Here is a 15,942-nt window from a genome sequence, read left to right as displayed (position 1 = left end):
TGTCACACCTATTTTTTCAGAAACGGTTACTCCTATTGATACGAAATTTGGTGAAAAGGTGGGAACTGTGAATTTCGTTGCAGTAACATAGCTGCACGTTGATTTTAATGGGGGTCCCCACACATGCAAAAAGGAGTGCAACATTTTTTTCACCTAATATAGTCCTGTGGGGTATCAGATAAAAGGATTAGTACTTTCCGAAGCTGATATTCGTTTTGACATTGGTTGGAAACAAGAGGAGTGCGGAGGTTCGGAAAGAGTCAACTATTTCAAGGACTCCTTCTCTCTTCCTTCTCAGAAACTACTCAGGCTCAAAAAATCGAAAAAAAAAAATTAGTGGTCTATGCACATGGTATCTAGGCAAAATACTCTCCATACCAATATCTGTTTTAATAGAGTCAATAATGATATATTGCTATATTTATTATTAGTATATTTTTATGAAATTGACTAGAAACCCACCTTAACTTTATCCTAGAATCGCACTATTAGTAACAAATTTATTGCAATCTAAGACTTTAGATGTCAGAATCACACTAGAGTGAACAGTCTGACAAGCTAAGTGCATAAACATTACGCTCTAAGTACAAATGGAATAAATGCCCACTCAAATATTCTTATATAAGCAACAGCCAAAATTTTGATACCTGAAACGTTGAACTTCCAGTTTTCCGACTTATTCTCGCGTGTATGATGCGGCTTGTGCTTTTGTAGGTACTTTCTTTCTTTTTTGTTAATGTTTTCGAGAGACTAATGATTATCATCCAGAGGAAGAAAAATGCTACTAGTTTGATTTTTTTTTTCGGAATTTGCATGAGCCAATAAAATTTACTGTTTGATATATTAAGCAATTTTGCAGTTTCGGAAATGATGATAGGATGATCGAAGAAGGGTATCCGTCGCAAGTGTAATGCCTGATGGGATATTTGCGTCCCTACTGCTGTTGCAAAGATACTACCGAAAACCATCCTGGAAGGCATTAAAAATACCGGACACCGTTTGGATCATTGCGGAGTCTGTGGAGGTGATCGGAGCTTGAATCAAATTCTCTTCAAAATCCATGTAGAGCAGGTGTAGTCTCATCGATTTAGAGAAAACTTTCGACGATGTCAACAGGGAGTGTATTTGGGATACTCTGTGCAAGAGGGGCGTTGCGGAAAAGCATTAGCTATCATCATAGCGACATATGACGACACAAAATGTTACTTGATGCATCGAGGTAAAATCTAGAAATAAATTTAAGATTGAAAGCGGAGTCTGCTAGGGTTTGCTGTTGTCTTTCTTCTCGTTATCGATGACGCCATTCACCTTTTAGTGAAGAATAGTGAAATGCGCTTTAACTCCTTCCAGAATTTTCAAAGAACCCTACACTCTTCCTCCTCTATACTCCGTCAAGTGCTCCTGGGACGACTAACCCGTCGTTCCTCCTTAGTGTGTCACCTCTCCATTTTCACATCCACCTTAAGATCACATCGCATACGGGTGGCAGGTCTGTGCGCCCGACCAAGTTCTTCTTTTGAAATAGTATCAGGCCAGCATACTCAGACAAGTGTTCACGAATGCTTGTTGCTTTCGAGTGGCAGTAGCGGTCACTTCTCATGTGTTACTCCCATATGGCAACACAGAAAGAACTGCATTTCCAGATAAGGCAGCAAAATCGTTTGTTGCCACCGTCGGCAGATATACAAATTGAATAATGCTTTCAATACTCTACCCAATGAGTGAGAGTGCGATGATCCGTCAGACTGAGAACCTTGATTTTATTGATGCTTATTTTCCGTCCAACTCTAGTTGTCTCTCTTTTCAAATCCAGAACCATTTGGCTAAGGTCCTTGATGGTGCAAGCAGATGTCATCATCGTAATCGAGATGTTTGGGGAAAGATGTCATGGTCCATTGAAGTCATCCACGTCTCGCTTATTTTAGCTATTGGGTTGGCGACGGCAATGAGCACGCAAATATGGCCGTAGTTGCCGGACCTAAGACTAGTTATTTCTTCACAAAATTGACGATCATCCACCCCTTTTGCCTTGTGGAAAAGTCCAGTATTTCCTTACGAGTGGAAGTAGCAACTCTGCAAAAATTAAGAGTTCCTTCCGCACCTTCTGCTATTCGTCGTCTTGGCTGAGAGATTTCTAGCGACCCTCACAGAATCCTCGAAAGATCGGCAAAGGCATGCGAACTCTATCGCGGTGCGGTATACAGTTTCAAAATTATTGCCATCTGCGGCAGCTTCTGCTTCCCTGACCAGCGCAATAACAAATTCGCTTCTATCACGGCACACACTATCTTGAACTTCTTGGGATTTCGGACGATATCGGAGTTCGCCCTGCATCACTCCAAGAAGAAGTGGTGGACACTACACCCAAGCGACGGGAAGCAACCATTAGATGGTGATCCCTTTCCAGGTCGATATCTGCGCTTCTCTTGTGACACACATCCCGAAGGGAACCCCTAAGTTTACTGCTGATCGCAAGCTGGTCAAACTGATTGCTCGTTTCGTTTCGGTCAGTTGAAACCCAACTGACCTTATGGCTCTGTGCTCGAACAATATGCCACCAATGACGAGGCGGTGAGAGTTTCAGAAATCTATGAATCGTTGCGGTTGCCAAGACCCTGCTTCCCCATCACATGTCCGAGCAAGATGTTGTCAGACCCCACATTGGCACTCAGATCACAAACTAAAATCACAAAAATTCCAGAAAGCAATCATTAACCATTTCCGATAGTCGAAGGTCTTCGGCGTGGGGTCGTTCCCATTCTAAGCCGATACAAATTTGAAAAGTTGCAAAGAATTGTATAACTTTACGGCTTTTTGCTATAACAATTCCATTTTTGTAGACGATACAAATTCGCGGCTGGCGGACCGTTGCTAACGGAAATATTTTTTTTTCACCAGTCGTTAGTCCCGTGTGTGGAAGAAGATGCGAAGATCAATCTGAAATACTGATTTCGAAAACTAACCCATAAGTTACTCTCGATATTGAATGTAACTATTGCTGAGATGCAGTAGTAACGTAAATAATAGTAATTATAATGGATAAAGTAAAAAATCAATTCAAATTTGGCAAATAGTAGCATATAGTTTGCGGATAAATTAAGAGGGAAGGTGCAGTCTAAGATTTTCCAAATACTTAAACCCTGCATTTGCATTTAAATTAAACAAGAATGTAAGAATGCATTTGACATTCCGGTTACATATATAGAGAAAACTATCTAAGTCCCATTTACGACATCCGGGATCATTCCATCACAGAGACAACTCTACCTCGATTCTGGCACCAACATAAGCTTACATATATTATGATAACCCACCTATGGCCAAGCAAACGTGTTCGTTTGCTTGGCTTTCCTTAGTAAAATTTTAGCCAAGATATTGGATTTTTCGTACCGTTCGACTCTACAACTATTATAATCTAGCTTTCACAATTCAAATTCATATGTCTTTTCTCCGTCATTCTTAACTTTCTCTAGAAATGCAAAATGCACGCCTAACAATAATCATTGCTTCCTTAAATATGATGACATTCTCTGATTTGTGAGGAATAACTTAGGCTGAAAATATTGTAAAACGGCAAGTAAAGTGACGATGGTAGCGGTGGACAAAGCATCGAAAATAAACACAAGCCTACATATGGAACCGCGCTTAGTCGAGCGGTAAGCACCCTTTTTCGACACTTTACTCATTGTTTTGTTCGCCGTTCCACTATGTTTTCAGCCTTAGGTATTATGTCCAAATTATTGCAAATTATATTACATTAAAATGATTACTAATTGAAAATAGCGGCGAATTCCTTAGTAAGAATTAAAATGAATTTATATTTCGAAGCGCCTCTTTGGCTTGACGTCTTTCTTTCACTCCTTTTCCTCCAACCTCGGCTAAGAACCTAACATTTTAAACAAGCTCTGCTCTGACTGGAAGATGCGAGGGTACGATGGAAATCCCATAGGCCGGGTAGAGCTGGATTCAACTGCTGGTGTATCTGAATAGTCATGCTTAGACTTCTCAGCAACGTGATACCTCTATAATTACTGCACTGCGTGATATAACCCCCTTCTTTATATATGGGACAGATAATGCCTCTTTGCCAGTCGTCAGGCATTGATTCGCTGTCCAAACCCTCGAGCATAAGTTGGTGAACCGTTTGCTGTCGTTGGTCGCATCTATATTTAACCAATTCGGCTGTAATTCCATCGGCTCCTGGCGACTTATGATTTTTTAGCCGATGAATTCCACGGACTGTTTCTCCTATACTTGGTGGTGGTAGTATTTGTCCGTCGTCTTTAGTTGGCGGGACCTCCAACTCGCCGATATTCTGGTTGTTCAGTAACTCATCAAATTACTCAACCCATCGCTCCAATATGCCCTTCGGTCGGAAATCAGATTTCCCTCTTTGTCTCGGCAGGATGAGCATCGAGGTGTATAAGGCTTCATCCTGCTGACTTGTTGGTAAAATTTGCGCGCCTGGTGCGGTTACTGCCTGTACTTTTCTAGTTCACAGACTTGTTAGTTCTTCCAGGCTTCCTTTTTCCGTCTGTGAAGTCGCTTTTCCGCGCGACGGACTTCGTGATAAGTCTCTGCGCGTGCCCGCGTTCTTTGAGAATACAACAGTATTCTTCCGTCCCGTAGCTAGCTTACATTCATCGTCGAAGCAGCTGGCTTCGAGGGTCGAGGTAGCTAGCTTACATTCATCGTTGAACTAGCCTGTTTCGAGGCTTCGAGGGTCCGCTCAACCGCGTCGTAGAAGGTATCCTTCTCCGATTCTGCAGTCTCCTCTGTTTTATGTTCATCTTATGTTAAAAAGTTTCCACCCACATTTTTCCATCCGTAGATGGCTAAAAACCCAAAATATTCCTTCATATTTTTTTCAAACTATAAGAAATACGTTCATATCACAGATGTGGATGTTATGCTCACCCTAAACAAAAACATTGCTTATTACCCAATACAGTGGTTATAAATGCACGTATATAAATTGATCGTACACACATTTTCGATTTACCTACATAGTATGTACATATGAAGTATCGTTGGTTTAATGTACAAATATATCTATCTGAATCAGGTACTACCCCAAAGCTTCATTTACATATCCATGCCATATAAATAAATACATATATCCGTCTGGCGTAATTAATATTGATATATAAATGATTAAAAGCTAAAACGAAATGTTTCCCTGTGACTTCCCATTCAAGTGAGCTCACTTTGTTGTAGTTTTGACGAATTGACATGTTATGATGACACACAAAACCTTAAAAGTGGAATAAACATGAGCATTATGGGCAGTGAACTTTTTTTACTAGTAAATAACAAACTATAATTAATATATCAAAATACATTAAATTGAAAAAAATATGTAAGTTGTCGAGAAATGATCAAAAGCCCGTCAGAGTTAGCTGTGTCTTGTTGACGAACAAAAAAAAAATAAAAGGAAAACCCTAACCTAATTCTGCACTTTATATTTTAAACAAGTCGGAATACCGGAAGCTCGCGCCTCAGGTATAAAGGTTTTGTGTTCATCTTATGTAAGAAACTTCAACGCACATTTTTCTATCCGTATATAGCTACAAATCCAACATACTCCTTCATATTTTTCCAAACTACAAGACATACGTAGATATTATCCTCACCCTAAACAAACAAACTCCCTATTTCCGAATACTGTACATATATATGCACGTATATAAATTGATCGTACCCATATTTCCGATTTATTTCGTATATAAAAGCATACATAGGTACATATATAGTTCGTTTATTAAATACGGCTGGTTTAATGTACAAATATATCTATCTGAATTAGACACTTCCCATAAACTTCATTAGCACGCATATACTATGTACCTACATACACACACGTCTGTTTGGAGTAATTGATATTCATATACAAATGACTAAAAAACTGAAACAAAATAATTCTTTGCGACCCCATTCATTAGAACTCATTTCGTTATGCTATTGAAGAATTGAAATGTGATGATGATGTCATACAGGTTTTGGAATGTACGAAATTCACAAAAATGGTAAAGTTTCATCCCCTATAACTTTGTTAATAATAGTTGGATTTTCTTCAAACTTGACCAACTTGTGCATTATATTCCTCGTTACACCTACGCCAATTTTATATTTCTGGGATGCACATAAGTGGGGTTATCTCGTAAATTTCTAAAATGTGAAAATATACTATTATTAACCTTATTTGTGCAGATATCGGAACCGGATGTATTTTGAGGCCTAGATTTCGTAGTGATGCACCACTGTGATTTTTTTTCAGATTTTCGGTTGGATAAGTTCTGAGAATGAGAGCTGTTACATTATATGATGGTCATATTTTGAGCCCTCGCTCCCCCATGTTTCTTTCACCCGATATCAAATATGGAACCAGTTTCGAAAAGTACTAATTGAGCCCTTTCGTTTGTTACCCCATATGGCTACATTCTGTGAAAAAAAATGTTGCAGTCTCCTTTCACATGGAGGGGATGGGAGCCCCCCCTTAAACTTATCACAAAATGGACAGACAGACGGACGGACAGACAAACGGACAGACAGCCATCGACTCGATTCTAATAATTCTTAAGGCTAATACAAAAAAATATACAATTTATTTATCTTGAAGCTAATAAAATGAATAATGTATGCATTTAGATATTCTTATATTTCACAATTTTTTTCTTCTTTTTTGGTGAGCGAAATGACTACAATACAATATAATAAAATATCTAATTCATAACGACCGGAGGTGAAAGCAACACCCGTATAATATTTATATTAATTTCATACCGAAGCCACCAGTACCAGGATTTCTCCTTTTCATCCTTTTCATCCCGTAATGTTCATAATTTGATGAGGCAATCCTGTTAGCCCCGTGCAAGCACGCAGACATTTCCTTTCAAAGATCCTTATTTTCTTCATCCTAAGGAACCTCATCGGATGCGTTGGTGGACTATTTTTCCAACTCTTCATTTGTTCATCATCGTAGATGAGAAATCGACTGTTGACGTCCTTCACAGGACCATTGAAAGATTTGCGACCACATGCAAGTTCTTTCGTGATGCGGTGCTCCTTAAAAACTAATTAATAATTCCAACTTTCTGGCTTCTCACGATATTTCTTTGCTTTACCGAAACTCAATATGTAAAAAATCTAAATAAATTGGTCTCACACGGTCCCGGATTGTGCAGAGTTGCAAGAATTGAATATCATGAAAAGTACGGCAAATTAAATTTAAATGACGTTGAATAAATGAGCAGTTTCAATAAAACAAATATCGTGTGAATGAATTATAAAATTGAAATTAATTTATAAAATACCAATTATAATAAATGGTTACCAAGAGCTTTTCCTCGCCTTTTTCATCGCTTCCTCTCCAAATATTATATATAAACTGTTCCTGCTACTAACTACTTCTTTGAACTTGTGTTGGAATATATACGAATGTTACTTTTATATTGTCAAATTTATCTTTGAAGGTTCAAACATATACATGAATATTCGGTCACTTTCTGGTTCGAAGCTGAATAGTGATGCCCTTGTTTACTATTTCTGTAGATTCCTATCCCGGTTCTTGCTGTTGCGATTGTAACATAGCGAATAACTTTGCGTTCGTAATTTACCTTCACTTTTCTGTTATACAATATTTCTTCCGTTGTTAAAATATTCGTTTCAAGTCGTACAAGTTTATCAACTATGTGTACTTTTGCCATTTCACTAACCTGCAGCATAGTAAAATATATTCCATAAATTCAATTCATAGATAATTTTTCCTAATCGAGGTCGTGATAACCTATTTGGGTTCGAGGATGATTGAGCTGTCTGATCTGGAAGCTCAATTTTACACTCTGCAAATCCTCATCTGCCGTTTGTTACTTGTACGAATAGTATTCCTAGTCATAATAACACGCTAATCTTTGCTGGAAAATCAACCCGCACAAAAATCGAAAATAAGATGTTCTACAAGCGAAATATCGCCTAATAAGGAGGGAAGAGAAGATTTTAAAGAGTGATATGATGTATACTTTACTTTACCGCCCATCTACATCATCTTGAGCTACGCATATAAGCTAAAATTTCTTTTCCCCCTTTCTTTTGCACTGACCTCAGCACGGACCATCAGCCTTGGCACGGATAATTTTAAATAGTTCTTTTTGCACTGATTTGGTGACTTTCAAACCTTCATTGATTTCAGAAAAAAATGTGCACGTCACAATGACAGCGATTATTCATTCAGGTTACAATAGCGGCTTCTTTCGCTAAATTGCTGGAAATTTCCAAACCATCTAGCAGAAGCATAGGCTTTTGTCTTTCCGAGTGATTTTCCTGTTTTACGCGCAGTAACAGTTGAATATTAAAGCTAGCAAGATGGAAAAACTAAACACTCTTGTGGCTCTGCGGCACTTGTACAGATTTTGGAAGATATTGTGTGTACTACCATGGTCCAATTTTAAAAACATGTCGAAAATTTGGTTAGGTTTTATATTTTTCATAAACATAACAATGGTAATGGGCCTTATATTTGATTTTATATTATATGTAAACTGGGAACACGTGTTACATAATAGCCCATTCTATTTCGGAGCCCCAGTGGATACTGCGAAATACTTTCTAATTTTTTTCATGCGACAAAAACTGTGGAAACTAAAAGATTTATTCCGTCAATTAGATGAAAGCATTACTTCAGAGGAAGATAAACTGTTTCTGATGATGACAATAAAAAAAGTGCAACGAATATTCGTTGCTTATAACGTTATTATGTGGATAAGTGTCTACAGCCGGATAGTAACTTTCTTGCAAACTCATGGAGAAATTCCCATGTTACCAATGTGGTTCCCATTTGAAGGGAAGTTAGTGGTATTTTTCTACCAATTTTCTTGTTGGCATTTTCTGGGATTTCAAAATGGTTCCAGTGACATATATGCACCATGCTTTTTCATCTTATTGAACTCACATTTGAAGATCCTAACTCGCAGATTGTCCAAAGTTGGAAATGACTCGAAAGAAAGTGATAACAGTTATTTGGATCTTGTAGCTTGCATTGAAAGTCATCTTATAATTCTAAGGTGAGTGTGATGATTATTGTGTAGGTGGTTTATAATGAATCGAAACCCCAAAGTCAATTGCTTCCATTTCAGAATTCATAATATTCTCAAAGTTATAATCTCGAGAACAGTTCTGATTCAAATTGTTATAATAAGCATTTCAATATGTGTTAATATTCTGTCGATCGCGTTATTGGCCCTATCACACGCAGAAATAATCTTTTTGCTTACATATTCATGTATGATCATTCTGGAGATATTACCAATTTGCTACTATGGAGACCAATTCTTAGATTTTAGCCGAAAGTTTGCAGAAACGGCCTACGGTACTGATTGGATCTTTCAACGACGAAATTTTCGCGTTGCCATCATGTTGATAATTCAAAAATCTCAGAACCCGGATCCGATTCTTGCTGGCGGTATTATTCCAATTTTGTTGCCCACATTCCTATCTGTAAGTAGAAAAAACGTAAGAAACAGTTCAGGACTCACAGTATTCTATACTTTTCAGGTGTTACGCCTCGCCTATTCACTTTCGGCGATATTTTTTAATAGGCTCTACTAACTCACATGTAAACATACAATGTTATGGTATATAAGCTTAACTAACATATTATTATAGTTGTTTGCAATAATATTACGTTTTCGACTTTATCTAGTCAATTAGCTTAAAATCAGAGACTTTGCATAATTATATTATAATACGAGACCTAATAAATTTACAATTCGGTAACTGTTTATCTGTCACACCCACAACAGAAGTTGTTATAACTGTTGAAATGAAATTCGATAAAAAGGTTGAAACTGTAAACTCCCACACGTACGTGAGTGATCACTAAGATCACATAAGAGGCTGTTCTTAGAAACTACCCAACCAACCAAACAAAAGCTTCTTTAATTTCATGCTGGAGTCAATAATCATTTTGATTATTATATAAATTCATTCAGTCATTTTGATTTTTATATATATTATTAACAAAGTTGCAAAAGGATGAAATTGTCTCTTAGAAGTGAAATTGTCAGTACCATTTTGAATGCGGCCTACATTATGAATATATGCTACAAGCAATGCACAATAGGAACCATCGCACACCCAAATAATCTTATCTACATTGCCTAAGGGCCATCTAAGACGCTTTAAGAGTTGAGCTAAGTCTTCCTTTTCAAGGTTTTGTATATACCATATACCTAAAAGAGGAGTGCAAAATGTTTCTTCATCAAATATAGTCATGTAGGGTATCAAGTGAAAAATCTCGATCAGTACATTTTGAAACAAAAATTTCCAACTCTGCAAGGGCTAATGTAACCTATCTGAATTCCGAGTTGTAGTTTAAAAAACATTTGCCATTTTATTTTCTTATTATATTTTTGTCCCTTTACGTGATTTTCTCCAAGTTGTCAAAAAGTTGCTTGCTATCTGTTGTTCATTTAACCTTTTATTTTGAATGCTGTGATAACTTATATGATTTGGAGACGGCCAGAAGACCATCCTGAAAGGCGGAAGTCCACCAAGAAGGGGGAGCTATCCCAAAACCTAAAAACTTGCGAAATTGATCGTGTAGGTCCGCCCGCAAATATTAGTGCTCCACCGGATTGTTCCGCCGACAGACGCTCCTTTCCTCGTTGAAAGTTAGACTCGCTGACGTGGATGTTTTGCTAGTTTATCGTATCGTTGAGTTTGTGCTGTCTGGTATGCAGTGCTGCGAAGCAGGTCGTTTCGACCCCGCTCATTTCGACGCAGGGACGTTTCGACAGCAGATAATAATTTTTACTAACAATTTTTAGGGGTCTATTTTAACGTATATTCACATAAAAGCATTTATGATATAGATTTGGTGTGGAATCGTGTAGCAATGCCGTAAAGGGTAATGAACCGCACAAGTAATTTATCCTACAAAAGATGGTTATAGTTAAGAATTTCATTGAGCTATAAGTTTGAAGACTGTTATCTTGCCCGTGTATCAGTATAAATTTGCTCGCTGTATGCGTTATGTATATGCGAATGCATAAAGTAAATAAATTCGATTAAATGCATCCATATTTAATAAGGCTTCATTTAACACAAAACCTTAAAAAATATCAATATGTGGAACAGAGTAAATATTTAATCAGTCTTGCATGAGTCCATAAAAATGTAAACCAAATGAAAAATTTTCTCATGACTCCGCCCAGAGGAAAACATTTTTTTTTATTTGCAAAGAAATAACCAGTTAAGTTCAAAATGTTTATTTACAGTTAGGAAAAGTGTTATTGTATAAACAAAATTAAACGCCAATCGCTTTAAGTATTCAATTTTGTTCCGATTTTGGAGATCTTGGGTAATGTTCAAAATACGAAAGTCCGCTTGGTGGTATTTATTTCTCTTTCATGGAGGTGCTTCACCACAAATAAACTACTCGCACATTTTGTCATTGGCCGCTCTAATCCCAATAAAAGATGAAAAGGTAAAAAAAAAACTAAAAAAAAATGTTTTTAAAAAATTCATTTTTGGCGTCGAAACGTTCAGCGTCCAAACGTGCCCGCGTTAAAACGTTATGTGCCCGTAATCAAATATTGGCTCAAGACCAGTATCGAATTCGTCTTCTACTGAGTCGACTTTGCCTTTCTTTGGAGCATATACGTAAATTACCCAACCATTGAAAAATTTTGTATTCACTTGAAGGGCGACAATTTTTTTATCGGCTGAATTGCTAACGTCTGTGAAATTGCGAGCGAAATTACTGTAGACGGCAAAATCTATATTGGATTCTCGCTTTCCAGACTTTTTTCCATTTTTGAACATAGTGTTCTTTCCAGTGTCAAATGCTTAATTATTTCATTTCATGAACCGCTAAAATATCTACCTTGTACTTTCTGATTTTTCGATTGGTGCTGTACAAACGACACTTAAGGATAGGGAACTCATGTTCCAGGTACCAACTCTCAATTCTCTTTCTGTTGCCCTAGTCAATCCTTGTATTCCCGATTCAATCCAAGACCTAGTTTCGGGCTTCAAGATAATATTATACTGTAAAAATACTAGCTTGTTGCACAATCCCAACCTGGAGTATCAGTAGCCGTTCAGGAGTTACCGGTAACGGTAGTTAATGGTAGAAGTAGGTGTTAAGTCAGCAGAGATCGTAACCCTAGCCTAAATCTTTCCTGAAAAATTAACTCATATTTATTCATTTGAATCAAATACAAGTAAAATCTATTTTTTTGTGAGTGATTTGATGCATTGAGATTTGAGTAAATCAAAGCTTTCTCTGCGTCAACGTTACCACCCATTTATGCTTAGAAATACATATTTAGTATTTTCTAGGTCATCTAAACCAAAGTTCCCATCCCTCCTTCCTTATCAACCGACTTTGGCGCGGGTATGAATAATTTTAATTCAGTTTATTTGTACTCATTTAATTGCTTTTAACTTAACAGAAACTGTTATTGATTTCAGAAATTGCATATTGCATGTCACAATGACAGTGATTTTTCCTTCTTGTCAGGATAGTACTTTTTTCGCAAAATTGTTACTTACCTGTTGGGAATTTCTAAACCATCTGCCATAAACGTAGCCTTTGTCTTTGCGAGCCGTATTCCTGTTTTCCCGTAGTAATATTGTAACATCAAAGTTAGCAAGATGGAAAATCTAAACACTCTCGTGGCTCTGAGGCAATTGTACACATTTTGGAAGATATTGTGTGTACTACCGTGGTCTAATTTTAAAAACTTGTCGAATATGTGGTTAGGCATTATATTTTTCATGAACATTACATACATAATAGGGTTGATGTTCGATTTTATATTATGTGAAAGCTGGGAACACGTATTGCAAAATAGCCCATTCTATTTTGGAGTTCCAGTGGATACTGCGAAATTCTTTCTTATTTTTTTCATGCGACAGAAACTGTGGGAACTGAAAGATCTTTTCAATCTGTTAGATGAAAGCATTACTTCAGAAGATGATAGAACCTTCATGAGAATTACAATTAAAAAGGCGCAGCGACTATTCATTGCTTATAACCTTATTACATGGACTAGTGCCTATACACGGATAGTAACTTCCATACAAAGCCATGGAGAAATTCCTTTGTTACCAATGTGGTTCCCATTTGAAGGAAAGTTAGTGGTATTTTTCTATCAATTTTCATGTTGGCACTTTCTGGCGTTACAAAATGGTTCTAGTGACATGTATGCACCATGCTTTTTTGTATTACTGAATTCGCATTTGAGGATCCTAACTCGTCGAATGTCTAAAGTTGGAAATGGCTCCAAGAAAAATGATAAATGTTACTTGGATCTTGTAGCATGCATTGAAAGTCACCTAATAATTTTGAGGTGTGTACAGTGATAATTGTATAATCAAATGAAAAAGGAACTTTAAATCTAATTGCTTTCATTCCAGGATTCATAATATTCTCAAAGACATAATATCGAAAACATTTCTTATTCAAATTGTGATAATAAGCATTTCAATCTGTGTTAACATTCTATCCATCGCAACCTTAAACCTACCACATGGAGAAATCATATTTCTGCTTTCATATTCATGTATGATCATTCTGGAAATATTACCAATTTGCTACTATGGGGATAAATTCTTAGATTTTAGTCGAAAATTTGCAGATGCGGCCTACGGAACTGATTGGGTTTATCAAAATCAAAATTTTCGCGTTGCTATCCTTTTGATGATTCAAAAATCTCAAAACCCGGATCCAATCCTCGCTGGTGGTATTATTCCAATTTTACTGCCAACATTCTTGTCTGTAAGTAAAAAAGTGATATGAGAAGCAGATCAGGATTCACAGTATTCTATCCTTTCCAGGTAATACGCCTCGCTTATTCAGTTTCAGCGCTATTTATTAACCAGTTCTACTAACTCACATGAAACAATATAAAGATTAATCGCAATATTAGCGTCATTTGCAACAATGGTATGCTATTAACGTCATCGTAGCAAATTAGGTTGAAAAGGTATTTGCTCTTTCATATTACAAGGACTAATAAAAAGATAAGTCGTTTATTCTGCTATTTACGAGTGCCCCAATCTATACTATTTTGAAAGTTTAAAAACGAACTTATTCTAGTAAAATTAAATTAATTAGTGAAAGTTTCTATACTCTATTAGAAAATGCATGTACCTTAATATCGCACATAGTTTTATCATATCAAGATTGCAAAAAGGGTGGACATAAAGGCTTGAAGGAAAATCTATGTTTTATTCTATTCCATTTAAAGAGCGAGAAATACATAATTGAAAAATTATTTGAAGCATACTTCCTTATCAAACATCCGAATGAACCGAAATGGATCGCCATAAGGGACAGACAATATCAATGGACAGGTGGGAAGTAGCTAAAATTTTTGAAAAGCATCTGATATGTCCCACAGGACATACACTTCTTATATATGTATATGAATATAAATTATTATAATAAAAGTACTGTGGAGAAACCTTCACTCTCAGGAAAACAAAAGAAAGTTCAAAGAAAAGTGTTGGCGGTCAAAGAAAATATTCATCAAGGTGGGACCACAGTTATATTCACAAATAAATCGTCTTTTCAGCTGCCTCTCGCGGCGTGAAATGTATGGACTAAATAAGGTGAAGCACTCCTCCAACAAACTGTAAATCATTCTGCGTAGGTCCATGAGTAGGAGCAGGATATGGCTATGGTTGCCTTCGGGCAAGAAACGCTGACAGTTAATTTGCTTCTTCAAGTTTTTGGACGCGTATTACCATCGTTGCCATTATCCGCCAAATTTAACATAGCGATATGCTTCAGCCCTTTCCAGATCTTCCCGAAAAGTCTATACTTCCCGTAACTATTTTGAAACAAGCATATCTAGAACAATTCACTTAGCGGCCATCCTGGAATAGAGGATTCCGTTGCATCGCATAGCAAGTCGTTCTTTCCTAAAGACTGACCTATACCCTGCCATTTCCACATTCCATTCCACATTCGCTAAAGATTGTGTCGGACCAGAGTACTCTGGCACCCTGATGGAAACAAGCGTTAACGAAGTTTCGGAGCATTAGAGTAACATTGGCCATCAATTTGTTGTTCTTACACAGCAGTACAGAGAGAACGATGATCGGGTTCGGTGCCCAATAAATCGAAGCAACGGCACCAATCTAGACAAATTGTTCGGCGTTTCCAATTATCTGACCGTTAACGCATATGGAAAGAGATTGGTAAAACTGAAAACCTTGCTTTTGTTGATATGTATTTTTAGTCGGATTTTGCCTGTCTCTTCTCTAAATGTTAAGCCACATGGCCAAGTACCATGACTTGTAGAAAAGGCAACAAGGCATCATCAGCCTAGTCGAGAGGAAAGATGTGAGGGCTCACTGAACCCCTCCATGTCTCTCGTCTAGAGCAGCATTAAAGACTTCATGATTGATAATGTAATGGACTTCAATTTTATTTTAAATTCCTTTGAACTTTTCCTTGTTGCGAAACCTGATATGTCGCTCTTATAATAACTTTTGCTATGACACACTTGTTGAAAAGCATTCCCTAAATTAACGAGAAGCAGGTGATGCAAAGATCTAAACTCTGAAAACTATTCAACAATGATCCAGAGTGTATTGGTGTGGTCAGTGCAGGACGCCCGATCAGTACCTACCTGCGTATTTATAAGCGGCTTTTATGTGATTAGATAGTCTAATTCCTTTAGCGATTTATTATAACTGAGCATTTGTTTTGCACTACTAGAAGAGGCTATCACCATTACCAAGCAATGAAAACATTATCTTCAATATCATTTCCCAAACACATATCAGATTGAAGTGATACACTTGTACATTTTGGTAAATAGTGAGATTAGGCAATTGTGAAAATACAGTATTATGATTACATGATGATATAATTATGATTACGTGATTACAATCGTAATTACGAGAGGTCGATTACGATTACAATCATGT

At 37.0% G+C, this 15,942-nt stretch overlaps 3 protein-coding genes across 4 annotated transcripts in view; all 3 read left to right on the top strand.

Annotated features, from left to right (window-relative positions):
* Positions 1–15,942, top strand: part of LOC119656601 (CCR4-NOT transcription complex subunit 11) — a 117,077-nt gene that overhangs the window by 44,533 nt on the left and 56,602 nt on the right. The window lies entirely within an intron of this gene.
* On the top strand, positions 8,309–9,673 carry LOC119656663 (odorant receptor 33b-like). Its single transcript, XM_038063145.1, has 3 exons — positions 8,309–9,059; positions 9,132–9,492; positions 9,550–9,673. Exons 1-3 carry the CDS (start codon positions 8,362–8,364, stop codon positions 9,601–9,603), a joined length of 1,113 nt encoding a protein of 370 aa, XP_037919073.1. The 5' UTR covers positions 8,309–8,361; the 3' UTR covers positions 9,604–9,673.
* LOC119656654 (odorant receptor 33b-like) lies at positions 12,603–14,515 on the top strand. Of its 2 annotated transcripts, XM_038063133.1 has the most exons (4): positions 12,603–13,352; positions 13,420–13,565; positions 13,620–13,780; positions 13,840–14,515. In XM_038063133.1, exons 1-4 carry the CDS (start codon positions 12,655–12,657, stop codon positions 13,891–13,893), a joined length of 1,059 nt encoding a protein of 352 aa, XP_037919061.1. In that variant the 5' UTR covers positions 12,603–12,654; the 3' UTR covers positions 13,894–14,515. The 2 variants fall into 2 exon arrangements, with proteins under 2 accessions (XP_037919061.1, XP_037919051.1); XM_038063123.1 differs by having other exon boundaries at positions 13,420–13,780.

The sequence above is a fragment of the Hermetia illucens genome, chromosome 1, assembly GCF_905115235.1.
Source record: "Hermetia illucens chromosome 1, iHerIll2.2.curated.20191125, whole genome shotgun sequence".
NCBI classification, from domain to species: domain Eukaryota; kingdom Metazoa; phylum Arthropoda; class Insecta; order Diptera; family Stratiomyidae; genus Hermetia; species Hermetia illucens.
The sequence above is the reverse complement of the archived record's forward strand: the minus strand, read 5'-3'. Positions and strand labels throughout refer to the sequence as shown.

What these genes read in the sequence shown, in the direction of transcription:
- LOC119656663 (XM_038063145.1), top strand. Translation starts at nt 8,362, where the DNA reads ATGGAAAAACTAAACACTCTTGTGGCTCTGCGGCACTTGTACAGATTT. An exon ending in AGTCATCTTATAATTCTAAG is followed by an intron (nt 9,060 to 9,131) that starts GTGAGTGTGATG and finishes CTTCCATTTCAG; the next exon opens with AATTCATAATATTCTCAAAG. An exon ending in TGTTGCCCACATTCCTATCT is followed by an intron (nt 9,493 to 9,549) that starts GTAAGTAGAAAA and finishes TATACTTTTCAG; the next exon opens with GTGTTACGCCTCGCCTATTC.
- LOC119656654 (XM_038063123.1), top strand. Translation starts at nt 12,655, where the DNA reads ATGGAAAATCTAAACACTCTCGTGGCTCTGAGGCAATTGTACACATTT. An exon ending in AGTCACCTAATAATTTTGAG is followed by an intron (nt 13,353 to 13,419) that starts GTGTGTACAGTG and finishes CTTTCATTCCAG; the next exon opens with GATTCATAATATTCTCAAAG. An exon ending in TACTGCCAACATTCTTGTCT is followed by an intron (nt 13,781 to 13,839) that starts GTAAGTAAAAAA and finishes TATCCTTTCCAG; the next exon opens with GTAATACGCCTCGCTTATTC.